Source organism: Molothrus aeneus, chromosome 5, assembly GCF_037042795.1.
Source record: "Molothrus aeneus isolate 106 chromosome 5, BPBGC_Maene_1.0, whole genome shotgun sequence".
Taxonomy (NCBI): domain Eukaryota; kingdom Metazoa; phylum Chordata; class Aves; order Passeriformes; family Icteridae; genus Molothrus; species Molothrus aeneus.
The window spans coordinates 20,366,718-20,385,488 of NC_089650.1; the positions used below are offsets into that span (position 1 = coordinate 20,366,718).

General features: G+C 44.2%; 1 protein-coding gene across 1 annotated transcript; it reads left to right on the forward strand.

Moving 5' to 3' along the window:
* The first annotated feature begins 731 nt into the window (after positions 1-731).
* FAM83F (family with sequence similarity 83 member F) lies at positions 732-17,479 on the forward strand. The gene is made up of 5 exons (XM_066550793.1): positions 732-1,187; positions 4,866-5,033; positions 11,284-11,405; positions 11,964-12,676; positions 17,415-17,479. Exons 1-5 carry the CDS (start codon positions 732-734, stop codon positions 17,477-17,479), a joined length of 1,524 nt encoding a protein of 507 aa, XP_066406890.1.
* Positions 17,480-18,771: the final 1,292 nt, after the last annotated feature.

Genomic DNA, 18,771 nt, shown 5'->3' on the forward strand with positions numbered 1-18,771 from the left:
GGATGTTGTCCTAAATCTGGCTTCTTTCACCCAGCGGGGAAGCTGATCCACACACAGGGTTGAGATACTCTATTTTCTTTCATGTCTGCGCAGAGATGGGTGCAAAGTGGTAAATCCACAAAGCAAGGAAGCGTATTTATACGTACATACACAATGCATACATATGCAAGCATATTTATACAATCCTATTCAGGCAATATTTGCATAATGAATCTACATCACTACCTGGCTCAGCTACTATTGCCTTCTCTTTCCCCACCTCGGTTTAAAGGCACAGGGTATTACAAATTCATGTGTTCAATGGGTGAGGGTCTTCCCTCGGAGGTGCGGTTTTCCCATTTCAATGCACCAAGTTCTCTCTTAGCATACAATTTCACAAGTTAGTTAAAGATTTCTATCCTGCATCCCCCGAAGCTGGTTTAGGCCGCCACATAACCTGGCTCTTTATCTTACATCGCATCCCGCATCTCTTAGGTCAGGTTGTTCTCCTTTTCACAGAAATTGTCCTCCCCGCAACTCGTGCCCCGTCCCCGGGGGCCACGCAGGAGCCTGGCAGAGGGGCCGGGCGGCAGGGACAGCCGTGTCCCCGGGGCCCGGGGGAGCGGCCGCCCCACCCGTCGGGGCGGGCTCGAGCAAGCCAGGTGAGGCGGTCCCGGCCCTGCCTCTCCGAGCTCCTGCCGCAGCCTCCTGCCCTCGCTCCCGGCCGGCGCTGCGCTGGGGCTGCCGGCAGCATGGCGGAGTCCCAGGTGCTGCTGCTGGACGAGCTGCACGTCAACGAGAAGGTGACGGAGGCCCAGGCCCGCTTCTACTACAGCGAGGAGCAGCGCCGAGCCCTGGAGGCGCTGGTGACCCGCGGCGAGGCCGCGTACCGGGAGGCGCTGAGGAAGGAGCAGCTCCGCGATTTCCTCTCCGGCCGGGAGCTACAGGAGCTGAGGGGCGGCTGGCGGGGCTACGACGACCCCCGGGAGGGCGGCAAGGTGGCGCGGGGGCCCGGCGGCGAGACCCTCTCGCTGGCCTACTGGCCCGAGTGCTCGGACACCGAGGTGCCCCCGCTGGACTTGGGCTGGACCGACAAGACGTTCTACCGGGGCATCAGCCGGGTGTCCCTCTTCACGCACCCGCGCAAGGAGGAGAGCGCGCCGCACCTGAAGGAGGTGGTGCGGGACATGATCCAGCAGGCGCAGAAGGTACGGAGCGGCCCTCGACGGGCCGGGCCAGCCCTGCCGCCCTCAGCCGGGCCGAGGGTCTAGCTCGGGGCGTGGGGTGCAAGGCGGGCGAGAGCCCTCGCTCTGGCCATGTAATGGTCGGCGTCCATCAGGCAGGGCTTTCCCTGCGCCTCTTTGCCAGTCGTGTTACGCTTTGCCGAAGCTGATGCCTGTGATGGGGTGAAACATCTTCACACCCTCTCCACCTCCCCTCAGGTGGGGTTCTATACCTGTGGTTCGCCTTGTCCTGTCCCGGCCTCATTCCCGGGTTCACAGGTCGTGAACTGCTGTTACAGCCACCCCTGCCTGGAGTGTGCAGGTGTCCCTAGTTAAAGACAGGGCAGCGTGTTCGTTATGGGATGGTGTTTTTTGGGTTTATTTTTTGTGGTCTCAACACCGTCCAGCCCGAGCTGCAAGTAGACAAAGTGCAGACAATATGAGGCTGCTCCTCCCGTTTATCTTTTCCTGGAAATGACTGCTGGTGGTGACAGGGCATCTCTGGCAAGGAAGCAAACCAGCCATGATGCTTCAAGAGCTTGCTTTGAACAGGTGGGGCAATCACGAGGTTTTTCGTCACCCACCCCAGATGTGGGTGAAGTTCCCAGGGGAAGACCACCCAGGAGAAGATCTCCGTCAGAGCTGACACACCCCTTAGGTAAAGGGGAGAGCAGCGTAAGAAACTTCATTCCTGTGCTTAGTTTTGCAGCTTTCTGGTTTTTCTGCTTTATAATTCAGCAGTCATTTCTTCCTCCACCTGTTCCCCTCAGCCAGCACACACTATATGCACCACTTTTACAGACTTGTTCAAACCGAATCTCCCGGGAAACACAGAAAACTTTCCAGAGAGGTATTAATCTAGTGGGTGATCTTCTTAGCTCCCTGCTCTGAGAAATTGTGCACACCCTGTAATTCTGTTCAGTGACTGGTGTGATCAGTCACTTAGAAGCTGTAAACTCCTTACACTCTGATGTAGTGCAACTTCACCTCCTCCTTGCACTGCTACAAAGGTTTCTAGAGACTGTTCAAGAACTGGGAAAGTTTGTTTCTTTCAATAGCTGTGCCTGGCACCTAGAAATAATTAAATCCTTTGTAGATTTTTATTTTTTCACTGACTGGACAAACTGTGCCCCTCCCAGCCCGAAGCTGGTTTCATGTTTAACAGCCATTTGAGTGTTTAATGGTCCTTTTCATAGATAACTATGCCTATTGTGTTCAGCTGAGCTCACCCTGGCAAAAAACACTCCAGGTAGCAGCTTTTTTAGTCAGCAAATGAAAGTGGGGGACTGTTGAGTTTGTTTTTTTCTGAGAGGGGGTCTAAACAGATACTGGTAATATGTGGCACAAGTCTGTGGGTGGCTTATCATGAGTATTTTACAAACATATGTTAATTAAGCTACCTAGGTGCAATGAGATTAGCAAGCATTAACTTGCCAATCTTAAAATTCCTGTGAAGAGCTAGGCACACCTATGGGCCCTACAGATAAGTTTATTATCCATAGGATTGGAAGAGAAATGGGGAAAACCTCTTGCAGGGGTAGACACTCATGCTCTGACTTGCTGTGCTTGGGAACACTCCTAGCTGTGACAAGGGTTTGAGACGGCAAACACAACAACAGGCATTGCCCATGGCAAGTTTTGACTGCTGTTCTCAATCGTCCCCAGTCTTGGAAAGAAGCCTGGACTGACCCAAGGCCCCGCAGCCTGGAGGGAGCCATCCCTTCACAAAGGGATCCCTTCACATCCCTTGCCAAGCTGGTACAGACAATTAATGGTTTGTCCAGGATAGGGTGTAATTTCTGCAGTTGTTACACTCATTGCAAATGGTGGGGATGGAGAGAAAAGAAATTCCTGCTTCTGCTGTTCATTCCCTTACTTCAAATGAATGTTATTTGGCATCCTTTCTCCTAAATAGCTCGTCCATACCACTGTGTGTGGGGGGAGAGGGAGCATAACAGGCCTGAGTTAATGCATGAACTGTTCATGACTTTATTTATTAATTGCCTGTATATGGGGTTGTTCAGAAACAAAGTGGTACAAGTTCGCTGTATTTTAATTTTTAGAGATTCTGGTAACATTCCTGTTACATTCCTGCTGGGAAGGGAGAACCAAGGCAGGACCTGAAATCCTGCCTAGTAGAAGTTACTGTGGGACTTAGTATGATGTAGCTCCAGCACAGTTCACCTCCATCAGGAACTTACATGTTAATGACGAGCATAAATACAATGTCAGCTCTTTTTTCTTTCTCTAACAAAGGGATGCTGGTGTAAGCACTGTTGACAGAAGGAGCCTGACAGAGCAGATGTGCTGGTTGTTGTTGGCCGTACAAGCAGGGACTCAGCAGAGATTCAGCAGATGCAGTGGGGGATGTTTACTGTGGCACCACTTTCCCAAAAGCCATTTGTTCAAGGTCATTTTTCACAGGAAAGAGGTCTCAGGAGAATTATTCCCTCTTCCTTAGGGGGCTCCTGCAAGAGAGCTGCACCTTTTCCAAGCATCAAGTGAAGAAAGTCCTACAGTGTGATTCAGTATTTAGCTCCATTCACACCTGTAGATGCCTATTTAGCTCCATTCACACCTGTATATGCCATCCCCAGCCCAGATGGGCTTATTGCTGTGATTCCCAGCACCTGGGAAATTAAAATTTAGACAGCTCTAGTCCCAGGATACTGTCAGCATGGCAGCTCTGACCTGGCAAGCTGATGTTATGCAGAGGGACTAGAAAAACAGTAGTTTCGTCCATTGATAAACTTTAAAATGTTGAGAAGACTAACTCAGGCAGAAAAATTAATTGGTATTTCTAATGGTGTAAAAGATACATGTTTTGTCTTTCTCTCCCTTTCTATAAGATCAGCATTAAAGTTACCCATAACCTTCTTGGTTTTGTTGTTACTCATCCTATAAATGTTCAGGCTTGTCTCTCACGTCAGTGAAAGCTTTTGTTTTATGTAAAATCTATGCCTGGAAAGAAGGATTAGTTTTATACCAGAAAAACAATACATGCGAAGAGAGGGAATGATAATTTTGCCTCCAAATCTTGAATACACTCCAGTCCCTTTCTGAGAAATATGAGGTGTTTATGTTTGAGCCCAATAAATCATTGCTTGAGAAGCCAGCCCTGAGAGCAGACTTTTCACAGGGATTTGGTGGGAAAAAAAGGAAAATAGAATTCTTATTTTCTACACTATGCGTCATGGTTGAGGATGCAAGCCCTGATTCCTCTGCACATTCACTCTTCCATTAGATGCCTTCAGGTTAAGAGTTAAAGTTGTGTTTTCAGTGTTTTTTTTCCAATATGTTTTCAGTGTTCTTCATTTAGGTGAGTCCTTACAGAGACAATGGAAGTTTCTTAATACAGAGGAAAAACTAGGTATTTGGCTTTGGCATTCCTCAGGCTGCTAAAATAAGTCAGTTTCATCTGGAAGAAGGAGAACTCTCATAGACATTTACTAAGTTCCTTCCAAAGTGCAGCAATTAACTCAGAAAATTACAATTACTGGTAGTACTTGGGCATGTACCTCCCTGTACTTTGTTCTCCCTATGAAGGCTTCTCCTCCATTATTTGGTATCAGTGCTCTCCTTTATTTTGCACCAGTGGGGAAGGCCTTCCTTTCAGTTCCTAATAGTTATTCAGTTGTCTGTCTACTACCTTCTTGTTTCCAGATTATTGCAGTGGTCATGGATGTGTTTACGGACCGGGACATCTTCCGCGATATCGTCGATGCAGCGTACAAGCGCTGGATCCCCGTCTATATCATCCTGGATGAGGAGGGTGTCAAGCTCTTCCTGGAAATGTGCAGATGCCTTGACCTCAGTGACTTGCAGATCCGGGTAAGGTATTCAGTACTAAACCATTATCTCCTGCAGGTCATTGGCCTTTTGCAGTTGGAGTGAATCTTGGAACTTGCTTCGACCGGCAAACACATCTCTTCCTCCGTACCACAACACTGAAAGTGATGGAACACAGAGGGATAATACAGTGGCTTTATAATACAGAAGGAAAGAAAAAGGAAAGATTTGGGGTTTTTGCCTTTCACCCAAGACAGGGATCTGTGTAGTTTTTGGCACTTACAACCTAAAAATTCCTGTTTGGGGAGAAAATTATCAGAGAAAATTGCTATAGGTCTTCTATGTGAGGATTCAAACTAGAATTCAAACTAGAGTTCCAGGTACGTCTTGGAGTTGTCTGCATGGATCCCTCTTACAGGACACATACATTCTGTGAAAATCAAGACTTTCCTTCCCAACAGTGATCATCCGGGAGTGAACGAGCTTGTAGTCTTCCTCTAGGACGACTTAAAGGAGAATTTAAGGGATTGAGGGCCACAGTGTGCCTTCATATAGTGCATGCAGCATAGCAGAGTAGTCAGTCTAGCTTGGCTGGCAGAAGCAGCCTCAGAGGGATCTCACTCCATTACATACAGACTGAAATCCTTTGTGTATTTCCTGTTACTATTGTATTCTTTCCTTTTCCCCCCATCTTTTTAGCCACTGTTGCTACTACAGACTTGTTCTAAATCCTGAAAAAAGTTGCTGGGTTGGAAACAACCTATGGGATGCCAGACTCACCTATTTGTGATCCAACTGTTCTGTACAGCGGCGGTGGAAAAAGTGCTTTTTGCCTGGAGGAGGGGTGGATTTTCCTTAAACACTCAATTTATAGTTAAAAAAGCCCCAAAACTCAAAAAGCTCTGAAGATTATAGAGTCTCATCTTAATCCTTTTAGGGGAACCATCTTAAATCTGGATGAAAATTACCTGCATATATCTGAAGAGTTCTCCTGTGAACTACCACTCTGCTCTGAGTTTCATCAAAAAAGACATCCAGCTGAGAAGTTTTCCCTTTTTTTCCAAAACAGTCGTGGAAGTTCCTTCCCTCTGGTGTCTTTGAAAGCAAGACACAGACCTCATTATAACAGACATGTTTCAAGTGCCAGTGGTATTGTGTCTCCTAGGCTTGTGTCTCTTTGGTACATAACTGTGAAATCACAGCAGTAGTTCCATCTGCTCTGGTACCAGTTTCCCAGTACTTTTCTTACTCTGTCATCATGTACAGCAATGATGTCTTCAGTACTACAATATTTTATCTCCTGGACAGAGGGAATGAAAAGATGTCCTGGCATTTTAGAAAGAGCTGTGTTGCTATTGGAGAGGTGAGTTCCTTTCAGTCTGTTTTTTCTGTCTCTAAAGCAGTCCCCTCTTGCTCATCCTCTTATCCTTCTACACAGGCTTGACACTCCTAAACCAGTGATCCCAGTGATGTGCTACAGCAATGCCTAGGTCCTGCAGCAGTCTAGTTGTATGGCTCTCTCTAAGGAGGTGCAGTTTGAACTGATGCAATCAAAAGAAGGAGAAAATGTTTCTGTGTCCCTTCTATGACTCCATTCTTTCATGGCAGCCTGTGCTATGTTTTTCTTTAGACATCTTCAGCTAAAAATAGTACAAGCTGAGTAGAAGCAAGTCCACTGAGAAGAAATTTTTAACAACTTTTGACCTAGTTGATCACTATTCTGCAAAGCTTCAGCCCACAGATTGATATCCTTCAAATTTTCCCAGATATCTCATACTGGATCTTAAATTCCCCTGAAGGTTATTATCTTTTTTTTCCAGTATGGCTTAGGTATTTTTTTAGTCTTGCTAAAGCCAACACAGTTTATTCCTGTATATGGTTCTATGGAATGACCAGGGAGATTCTTCATGGAATGGGGAAACAAGTCATTTGCCTCTCAAGGAAGATGTTCTCTTAGTATCTCACCCAGAGCTACCTTGGACATGCCTATGCTGCTGCTGGGTCAGTGTAGCAGAAACCATCATGTAGGGATTTCCCTGGCAACAGGCTTTGGATACCCCAGGAAGCTCCAGAAGGTTAAGGTTTCCCCTTGAGGACTCCTTCCATCCCTTCTTCTGTAATGTGCCAAGGGTTGAAGATCCAGATTTAAAGCAAGAAAGCAAGCTGGGCCTCCAGTCTTGTTCAGCAGAATCATTTTGTCCCATGTTGTTTGATTGCAGAAGATACTGAAATTGCTGAGGAAACTTTCTTTCACCCATTTCTTATCTACTGTCTTTCTCCTGATATCTGCTTTGATGTCTGAATTTCTTCTACTGATTTTTAGCAACAGGGAAAATGTTTTCTCCTTTTTGAATTACCATTTTGCTTTATTCTAGAAGATTTTTACCAGTTTTCACCAGACATAGTTTGCCAGCAAAGGAGTTGCATACTCTTCTTTCCTGCCCTTCTGCCCACCTTCCCTTGGGAATGCATGTGCAAGGACAGAGGATGGCTTCTTTTCTCAGGAAGTTGCAGCCACATGAGATATAACTCTAAGGTTTAGAGACAAGTTCTGATCCCAGGGGGAGAGAGATGATGCACTACTGTGAACTGCAGTGTCACAATGTTTATTCTGTTTTCTGTCACCACCAGATACTCATTTTGTTCTGTGTTTTCCGCCCTTTTGGTCCCGTTGCCCTGTTCATCCAATGCAAAGTGAATACTTCAACAGTCCTAATACAGGGAGGTTTACAGTTAACACTGGGTTTTGCCCTTTGTCTATGTACAGCGATAGACATTTTCACAAAATTCCTGGCTATTGTATTCTTTTTGTAGAGATGGCAAGGTATCATGATCTGCTGACAGTCTCATGGGAGGGAAACTGCTGTAGGAAGACCATACCTCACCCTACAAAGAGTAAAAGTTCTTAACCAACTCCAAGCATGAAATGAGAAAACCTCTATTTTTGTCTGAAGGCCAGAGTTCACCAGAAATGTATTTAAATTCAATCATCAGAACATTCATGGGTTGTTCATAAGAGCATGTCTTGTGTGTGTGAGTCATATGGCTTCCTGAGCCTACAGGACATGGTTTGTCAGACTTCTGTTATGTTGACACAAAAGTGTTCTACAGAGATCACAGTGAATCAGAGTTCTCATAGATACTAAATTCATAGCCCCTCAGAAATTCCTCTTTTTGCAGGACCTGAGGGTGAATGTTCTCACCTGATTTTAGATAGGTGGTTTTTGTCTTCATGTTTCTGTTAACTCCAACCACAGTAACAGACACTCCTGCCCAAAGACAGAGAATTCTCCTAGAGTTCCAAGCAAGCCCAGGGAATGATTTATCTGCAGGAAGTTCACCTTCACATTAATTTTTACATTAATTTTCCTAACATGGAAGAAGTTTTTCCTTTCACTTCAGAAAGTCTAAAAAGCTTCTGCCTAAGAAACTTATGTAATTTCATTTCAATAATTTATGGGTTTTGTCATTGACTCCTACCTGAGATGAGGGAGGGGCGGAATGTGATGTGAAGCAGTGCTGTTGGTTTTTTAATGGTCTGCTGGAGTATTCTCCTAGACTACTTGTGACCTTCTGAGATGGGAGCTTGCAAGGCTCTCTTTTTGTAAAGATACAGATAATACTCAGTAACTATCTTGGCAGACCATGTCCCAGCTAGCTGCATTCCATCCTGTTCTACCTGAATACTTGCAAGTTACACTATTTTGTCAGTAACCATGCCCTTTCCAAAACTGTCCAGGGCAAAGAGAGGATTTCCCAGTTCTAAGAGGGAAGGTGCACATAGGATTCTCTGGTGGAAGCAGTTACAACACCTCCCTTTAGGGTCTGTCTTGTGTATTCCCCTTCTCAGCCCCAGTTTGTAAGCACTACGGCCTAGGTCTGTCAAGTCAGTCACAGCATTACTGACTTTCTAAATTGGGTCTTATTTAGCTTTCTGTGGATTCAGAGTGAGGTTTAAAAGTGTCACAATAAAGCAAGGAAGACCAGTTCCTTACTATTTGTATTAGGATGCTCTGTCAGGCTTGACTGTTACCAGTCATATTGAGTTGTAGCCAGGGAGATGTTAGTCATTGCTTGTGGTGAGGAGTGGTGCAAGTCTGTGGAAAGGAAATATAGAAATTTAATGCAGACTGCATCTCCCATAAGCCAGGATATTACAGAACAAACCTTAAGCAGGCTTCTGCAACAATACAGATCTGGAGGTGTCACTTCTCTCTGGTGAGCTAACTGGTCCTCTAGTCAAAATATTTGTTACTACTGTAACTCTAGTGCCGTCTGAAAATGCCTGCAATCTCACTTCATTTATATTTGTCTCTCCTCTTTTGTTATTGTGCAGTCTTTGGTACATGAACCCAGTCTTGTTCTTCCTCTGTAGCTTGACTTAGAAGCCTACAAATGTTCCAAGATCCTTCAAGGCAGAAAATTGTATACAAATAACCTGTTAAGTGACTTGATGTTTATATGACTTTCTGCTTGTTTTCTGCATTTCAAGATGTATTAATGCACTCCTGTACCTATTTTATTCAAGGAGGTTTATGTGCTCAGCTGTTCAGTTCTATCCCTTCTGTGCCTTTCTAAGTGTTACATACAGCTCACTTACTGCAGAAATTCAAGTGTGCTTTTTTTCCACCCAAAGAAGGTGATAGAACATACAAGCACAATAAGATCCACACTGTTATATGCTGGGAAACTTTCTGCTCACACAGGCTGATACTTCTTGATTCAAAGGAGTACATATCACGTCAGAGCTGTTGACTGACTTCTTGTCTTGTGCAGTCAGCAAAGCATGATTTGGCAAATCCCACATCCAACATTAATCAGCAAGGAAAAAAATAATTCAGCCAAATTCAAATGTTATTTTAATTACTAGAAAGGGCACCATTTCTCCTGTGCTCTACCCAACCTGTCTTCAGCATCCCATACATATGACTCATTGCTAGGCATTGGGCAAGCCACTTCATCTTTTTCTGTCTTAGGCTACTCATCTTTAAAATGGGGTAATAACACTTTCAGCAGTGTTGGGAGCATTAATTAGCTAATGCCCACACAGGACTCCAGACAGATCAAGCAACAGCTGAATGCAAAACAGAGCTATCATCAGTTACTGTTAGTCAGAATTTGTATTTCCACTGCTGTATTCTAGTTGGGGAAATAGCAGCAGTTTCAAAAGGCAGGAGTTGTATTCAGAAAAAACAGCTTTTGAAAGAAATCTGCATTCTTATAATCGCTCATTCCTGCATGCTGATTTCTGTAGCCTATCAGTATTTAAGCTGTCGGTGAGGTTTATAGTAATAGGACTTAGCTCTTTGTGGGATCTGAGGCTGTGCTAGCATTAGCCAAATCCTCCTGATTTTTCTGCTCTGCAGAGGGGGAAGAATGAAACAAAGGTGAATTGACTTTCCCAGAACATCACAGGGAGCAGTATCAGAACTGCAATTATGCCTGGGACTATCTGACTCCCAACCCTGGATTTATGACTCCAGTTCACAGTGCTTTTAGCTTTTCATTCTTAAGGAATCCTTACATAAAAATATGGTGGAATAAGGAAAATTGTCTAGATTTGTGTGTCAGAGTGACAAGATAATTTGCTCCAAACTTATACTGACATTCAATGTTTTTGGATTTGGGGGGAGGAGAGGGGGAATGTTTCATGTTAGACACTTTGGGAGTTCAGCCTTGTGCAGCCAGGACCCATGAGCAGAGTAACACTCAGTCCAGTGTGCAAATATATCCTTATAGTATGCACAGGCACTCATCTATTGTTGAAAATCATGTAACCCTAACTTTGTGTTTTTTCTGTGTCTGGTAGTGCTTTGTTTCATTACTTGTAGGTTTGCTGACAAAAGGGTGTGAGATGTGAGGTTTGGGGAGAAGTATTCTCTTTCTAATTACTTCCATTCATTTTATGAAAAGATTCTCCTTCCTCATCTTCAGAAATTTTTCTTTGCTGATCTATTCAGGACATTAGTAGAGACCCTTATCTGAAAGCATTGTCTTGCCAGTGGCTCAAGTGAATAGCTGAAGACAGCAGGCAGGGTTCTGATGATGCTGACCCCTTGGACAGCTATAAACTGTCCAAGATGGAGAGGAGTGACCTGTGTAGACAGGAGATGACAACGGGGCTTACAGCACTATGCTTTCCTTTGCAGCCCTTCTGGTGGCTGATACAAAATGAGCTGTAGTCTCAGAAGTAGTGAGACAATGTGAGTGACATCTTAACACTTGGAGCTGGAAATTATGTAATTTTCTGCCCTATTTATTGTGACATTTTGTCTTTTCACCTCCCTGTTAGAATGTCCGCATACGCTCTGTGACAGGAGTTGGGTTCTACATGCCATCAGGGAAGATCAAAGGCACACTGGCATCCCGATTCCTGATGGTGGATGGTGAAAAGGTGGCCACTGGATCGTACAGGTGGGTTACTCTTGTTTAAGGTATTAATCTAAAGAATGGTCATTACTTTGCTTGAGAGTCTTCTTCACTTGTCACCCCCCTTCTATCCCAGCTTCTGTAATCTGTGTGGCATCTGTAGAAACTGGAGTGGGACAACAGAGAAGGTGGCATAGAGCCCTTCTTCAGAGAATGGAACATACCCATGCTGGCAGATCTTTTCAGAGGGCTAGAGACAGTTCCACCCTGCACCAGGAAGGGGTCTACAAGAACTCCCCACCAGTCCCTGTACTCAGTTCTCTTCAGTGAGGTTTTCAGTCTGGAGACTCTTCCTGTTGATTCAGTGCTGCTTTTTAAAAGGGTCCTTTAGAGTTTCAGGACCTTTTCTCCCAAATCTGGTCTACATGTCTAAAGAAGAACAATAATGTTGTGTCATGTACCTATTGGGGCCAATCTGGCCAAGGATATAAGGGCAAATGGCATAATGCTACATATTCCCCTGTAGTGTCTTAGGTTTTTTTAGGTGGGCTGGGTCAAGTATGCACCCCAAAATTTAATGTCGGTTCTGTTCCCTCCTCTTAGCTTCACATGGACTTCATCTCACATTGACAGAAACATCCTGCTAGTCTTGACAGGACAGCACGTGGAGATGTTTGACATTGAGTTTCGTGAGCTCTATGCCATCTCAGAGGAAGTTAATTTATACAAGGAACTGGGCATTTCTAACCCATTCCTCCATGGAATTGGGAAGCCAGGCTTTCATTCCTCCACCGTGGCTCGGAAGTTCATTAACCCAAAGTATGGTTTAGTAGCAGGGGCAACCCGTGGTGATATGATGCTCTGGGCTTCACGGCACAGGCAAGACCATCAGGGAAACATGGAAAAGGAGGAAACAAGTGAGTCAAAGAAACGGTTAAATCAGTTCCTGAATGACTTAGTCACATTGGAGCAAGTGTTCCCAGAAATAGATCCACCTCTGGAGAACTTGAACAAGCTGAATCGGAGCCCCCAGAAACTGTTGTCCCGGCTCCACATGGACCTGAAAAATAAATCCAAATCCAGAGAGTCCATTCGTGACATAAAGAAGGAAGATGCACAGAGCAATGCAAAGCAAGGGAAGCGGTTTGCCAGTGGGCTTTTCAGTCGCAAGGCTAAGCGCTCTCCAGGCTCAAGCATCGAGGCCAATTCTTTTGCCAGTGAAGGACATTCAGGAGAAGACCTTGGGAACATGAAACTGGAATATGAGAGGCTCAGCATTGGCCATGCTAGTGTTCGGAGCACTGGAGGCAACTCAGGTAAAACTTTTACAGCATACTCTGCTTTCTGTGTCCCTTGCTCTGAGCTTGGCTGATTGATACAAGCATACCCACTATAGGCACCTGTGAGTAGATCCTGTCATTCTGAATCAAAATGAGCAAAAACAAAGGGTAGAAGTTGTATCAAAAGATACAGGCAATATAAATTGGAAGCAATTTAATGGCAGTCTTACTGTAAGGTTGGTACTTCTCATGTGGATGTTTCTCATACTTTTGAGCAGCAAAGGGAGAGAAAGGTGAACATTGCCTTGTGTAAAACAGTGCTCAGTCCATGAAGTGCATTTGCCTAATAAACAGCAGCACTGTGTTCTCTATGGTAGTGACTAGCAGGCCACAGACAGATTTTCAGTGTAATTCCTTTCCTCATTAGAGTTTAGGCAGGTATATTTCCTGTGACAAATTCCTGGTGGAGAAAAGAGGAAAATGTGTTTATGTTGAGGTGAGGGCACAAGGATTGAAGGAAAGGGTGCAAGTCTTTTTAATTTGCTCCTTTGCCACCTTCTGAAATGGAGGAGAAAGTCATGAAAATAGAAGCTACAAAGAAGTAGGTCACTAGATCTCAACTTTTCTTTCTTTGCTAATGCATGATTGATATTTTCATTAGGTCCTTCAAAGGCTTCAGTCAGTTGAGGACACAAATGATAAAGATTTCTAATGGGTTATGGGTTCATAGCTAATTCCCCAACATTTTACATGTTTTGTGAGATTGAAGTAAATCTTTGGTTGTCATCCTGGTTGTCTTCCTCTCAGTGAGCTGTTTTGGGTGTCAATACCTCCTGCGCCATTAGGAAAATAAACTAATTGCAAGGAGAAAATTTATCCTCCACTTGTCTGGCCAGTGCTCTGATGAATGCAAAATGCAGATGTAGAGAGACTGAATTGCTTTGCAGTTACCATGATGTGAAATGGAAAGATGTTCTTTTGGGACCAAGAAGAAAAGCAAGGAATTGAGATGGTCAACAACAATGAATAATTAGGTTCCTGGAAATATTTCTGGCTAAATGAAGGACAGACTCAAAAATACCAAATGAACACAAGAGGAATTATAAGAAGGAATGGTTAATATATTTAAGACTGTAGTAGATCCATTTTAGAATCTGCATTTGGGGAGGTAGAAGTAAACCCTGGTCTAAAGAGATCCTCTCTCCAAGTAAGTCTTGAGCCCAGACATTATGTGCTGGTGGGCCCCATTCCTCAGAGCCAGGAAAAGCAAAATCGGTGAAGACCTGTGGGGAGATGTATGGGCATTTCCACTTCCAGGAATGGAGCTGAGTGCTTGCACTACCCTCTAGTGACAGAGGGAGAGAATGTCTGATTCATCAGCACTTTGCATATCAGAGATAGTCACTGTCACCTGTTTCAAAGCAGCCAGCCTGGCCTTCCCACAATGTCCTGATGAAATCAGGCCCAGCTTAAGGCACGAGAGGTTGATGTCTTTGGCTGGACAGTGGGGCACTGCACCCTGCTGGGCCATTGCACCATCCAGGCAGCAGGGATGTCCCTGTTCCTCCTAAAACAGTGGATCTGTGCCAGACAGTCTGATGCTTGGTCTAGACCATTTCCACAAATACATTACCATGCTATTATGTTCAGGTTTTATTTATTGCCACTGTTACTTCCTGCAGACTGCCAACTCTTTCAGTAAGGGGAAAGGAAGAATTGAGAACAGGTCCAGGGAAGATGCTGAGGTCCAGCACACCAGCCTTCCCCCTGTACTTTTTCTGACCTGATAAATCTTTCCAGCGAGTCCTTGCTAGTATTTTTGGTTTATGCAAATTGAGAATGCCTGTTCATGGTGACACTGGGAGACTCCATAGCTTTTGAAGTAGGGTGTAAGTAGACTTTGTCCATCTGGTGTCATCAAAGGCTGAAGGAAGATCATGGATTGTGAGTTGCTTTTTAAATAAATTACCTTCTTGTGAGAGAACACTTCTCTAGTCTAATAGTCCCAAAGTGGCATGTGAACAGAGATGGTAGAGGGCACATTAGATAGATGGAGACTCATGAGGAGCAGAAAAGGATTTAATAAAAAATTCTTAAACACAGCCATGGAATAGAGTCCCAGCCTCAGTATAAAGATAGAAGACACTTTGTTCTTGGGTAACTTTAGGGCTGACTTAGGTTTAAAAGTTTAAGCAAAACTTTGAGCAAAACTAGTAAAAACTGGTGCTGTGATATTCTGGGTGACAGAAGGGAGGTAAGAAGTGGAAATGAAAGAGAGGGTACTTGGTATGCGGGCAGGTTAGGATGCAATTATTCAGAGCTTCACGGTTTGAAATAGCTGCCCTTAGCTTTTGTAAAGATGAAACAGCACACTTAAGCCCCATGGGCCTGCCTGTGCACACATCCTCCAAAGTCATTATTAATTCTTTAGCACCACAGAGACACATCCCACCTTGCAAATGCATGGAGAGACCAGATCCACACCCAAGTAGCTCATGGAGTAGTTGACACTATTCAAGCAGGCTAAAAGTCAGATTCAGTCTTGTAGGAGCAAATGGTGATGAAGAGAATCTGAGCTGGGAAGGGAAATGATGGAAGTGTGTGCTGGAGTCTGAAAATCTGATGCAGCTTTTACAGGCTAGAAAAGGATTCCTATGAGTCAGAATTGGGAGTCTGGAAAATACAAGGGCTCCAGATAGAAAGTAATGTCCCAAACTAAGTATCTGAATTAACACCCTGAGGTGTTGTCCTAGCACATGGCAAGTTGTACATTGTCTTAAAAGGTTTTCTCAAACCACATCATGAAATTATCAGAATTTCACTGGATTTCACTGTTGCCTGCTGAGGAACATAAGAGCAGCTCTGAACCTGACCAGAATATTGTTAATTTTAAGCTGGTGCTGGGCAGACTGTGGTCAGCAGAGACAGTGACTTTTGTGTACAGTTTCTGGGAAACACTGCAAAAGTCTGAAAGCTGTGTGCCTTCAGAAGGTGCAGACTTTTTAGTTAGTGTTCTCCTTTGGAAGAAGCAAAGTGGGCTTGTTCAGAAGGGTCTGCTGCCCTGAGGTGCTCCATGCATCCACTTCATTCCTCATGAGCACAAAATCCTTAGTAGAAGGATTTTGTGTTTCAGTTTTGTGTGCTTCTTGCAACAAGAAATGCAATTTATGCTGGGCATTGCAAAAGCATTAAAATAGCTGCTTGGTTATCACCAGCGTTTTTCAGCCAAAGTGAGACCATGGAAGGGTGGTAACTGGAATTTTCAGCTTCTTTTCTAAAGAGAGAAAGAGGGAAACATTGTTTGGTACATAAAAGGAGCATGTTTGCTCTAACTGTAGTGGGATATGTAGAAAAAGGTCAGAAGACAAGAGTAGAAAGTGACAAGAAGAAAAGGGCTGGGAGTTGAAATTAAGCAGAGAAGCACAGATATTTCAAAAAAGCATGAGGGTCTTGAATGTGATACAGACAGGGAAGGAAAGAGGGGTGGGGAGGAGATAGGAGTAATGATAACACTAACATGCAGGATATGTCAGAGGGGGACAGGTAGAATGAAATGCTACAGGGAGCTGTGGGGAGGAGGCAGTAGCACACAGAGCAGCCACGGAAGTGAGGGCAGGGTGCAGTGCAACCTCCCAGGTGAACATCAAGAAGATGCAGTGTGGAAAAAAGTGGAGAGAAGGAGGGGGAGAAAAGAGAGCTCTTCTCTTCCCCATCACCTACAGGTAAGGGCAGCATTGATCAGATACCCTTCCGGCAAGAGAGTGACATTAAAAATTATTCACTTGAAGCCCAGTGCAGAGGCAGTGCTTGAGTTTAATGCTCCCTAAACTTAGCAAGACTGAGACTTCTCAGTAGCATGTCACCATGACCTGTGGCAGTTTTCACTCTCTGTTTTCACTCTGAACTGGCATCTGGCTCCAAGTGCTTGGGAGATGCACATGTACCTTCCTTCTGTACAAATACATGAGTGGGGCCTGCCTGTGTTCAGAGTGATTCCAAGCCACGTGGCAGCCCCTGTCAGTCCCTGCTGTCCTGGGCCAGAGTCATGCAAGCTTTACTTAGCTCAGATGAGCTCCCTTACTTGCAAAAGCCTCTGAACACACTTCTGTACAGTGCTTGAAACAGATATGCTGGGGCATCCAGATCAACATCTGGCTGTAATGATGGACACCAGACAGAAGTGCAAGCGTTGAAAGGTACAGATACTGGGAGCAGAAGAAATTCATAGAGTAAGCAGTGAAAAAACCTAGGATTATAAAAAACTGGAGGCAGCATACTCTGCCACTTCAGTGAAAGACCTTGAGGCCTTGGGATTTGTCTTGCAAAGGCAGTGGTGGAAACACTGGCACTAGAGATGTTTGAAACAAAATGTGAAAAAAAACCTCTACTGAGAATGTATGTGGGTATCAAATGAATGAGATGACCTTGGGTTTTCAGGGTTTTTTTCCATACCTCACTCTTTGGAAAACTTCTCACCCAAGGCATGACCAGACTATTTATCAGTGCCAGCTGGGACCTAATGAAGCTGGACTGGGTACAAGCCAAAGCCTAGAAATACTTCTCCAGTGGTTTTCTCTACAATATACTCTGCATTTGATCTTATTTTAATGTTTCTTCATTTCACTGTAGCAGAAAAAAAGCCATGAGAGAGTGCAGAATAATGTAGGTCTAACACAAAGTGCATAGTAAAAAGTGAGAGTGAAGCATGAGTCCAAACTTTATCCAGGGCTTATTTACTTGACATTAACACTACTTTAACTTCTTTTCCTTCCAGGTAACCTGAATCCAAACTCCACTATGAGCGATAAAAACAAACAATCTACCTGTGTATTATCTTGATTGGGAAGGATTGTCTGGAGAACTAAAGACTGAATCACAAGCTGCAACAGTAACTTCGTGATTGATTTTGAACCTACAGCCATATCCTCATGCAGTGATCTGTAAAGCCACTGCAGGTCCTGGATGCATCTGGCACCCCTGACTAAAGCACATTTACTGGGTGATGAGCAGACTTTGGATAGTTGGTCCCTTAAATGAGGGTTAGTGATGAATGTATTAGTCCATATGTCTATGTGCACACATACTTTGTATATAAAAACAACTGTGATGACTGGTCTCAGAGCTTGCTCTGTGCTCAGAGAAATGCAGGAGATTTTCTGACTTACTTGTGCTGCTACTTCAGTCTGTCTGGCTGCAGACTTGGAATCACTGTGTTCCATTGTTTACTCTACTACACTGCAAAAATGTATTGATCTGACTAGCTGTAAGGCTGAATCCAATTAAAGTGGCAAATTCTGGGTGAAATAAGGATGTTTACAGACAGTGGAGCAATCCTTTGTCCATAAGGAGTCTTCCTGTAGATTCCTGTTGTCACTGGCCCAGGCAGGAGAAGGGTTTAGCCAACAGTAGCCTACAGAGCAGTATCAGAACTGTTTCACCTCATAGATGTAGCAGTTGAACAAAGTGATTTAGCAAGAATGTGGCAAAGAGGAAAAATGGAATATAGGGCAATGTTTAACATACACTTGGGACTGGGTCAGGAGAAATGCCTGATAAGGGGCCTGGGCAGGAAGCAATAACACAGACTTTAGGGGCTGTGGTCAAATCCTCGTTATTGCTAATGCAGCAATACTTCTACCTTTCATGGAAACTGAATGATTAAGGAGCACATCTTTGAGGGTTGAAAGAGGAAGCAGAGGAGGCATGCAAGCTTTTCAAGCTTTTCAAATACCCTTTTTTTTTTAAGTTGACCTTTCCAGAATTTAAATCATTCTAAAATTGAGAGCTTTGATCCATAAGAAGTATTGTGTGCAATCAGACCAAAGGCCATCTGATCTGCTGTTCTGCCTTTGAGAATAGCCTGTAACAGGTGATCACAGAAGCATAAAATACAAGGCTTATATATATCTGACACCATTCTAGCAGTCTGTGGACTTCCTCAGCTTTCTGGCAGTTCCTTGTGGACCTGGTCTTAATGAATGTACTTGTCCTTTTCTAAAAGTCCTTTTTTACTTTTGGCCTCTAAAGTGTTCTGTGGTACCAAGCCCTAGATTCAATGCATGTACAAAAAAAGAACTGTTGTCAGGCTGTTTTAATGGTTTCCTTGATGACTACCTCCTAGCTACTATGGG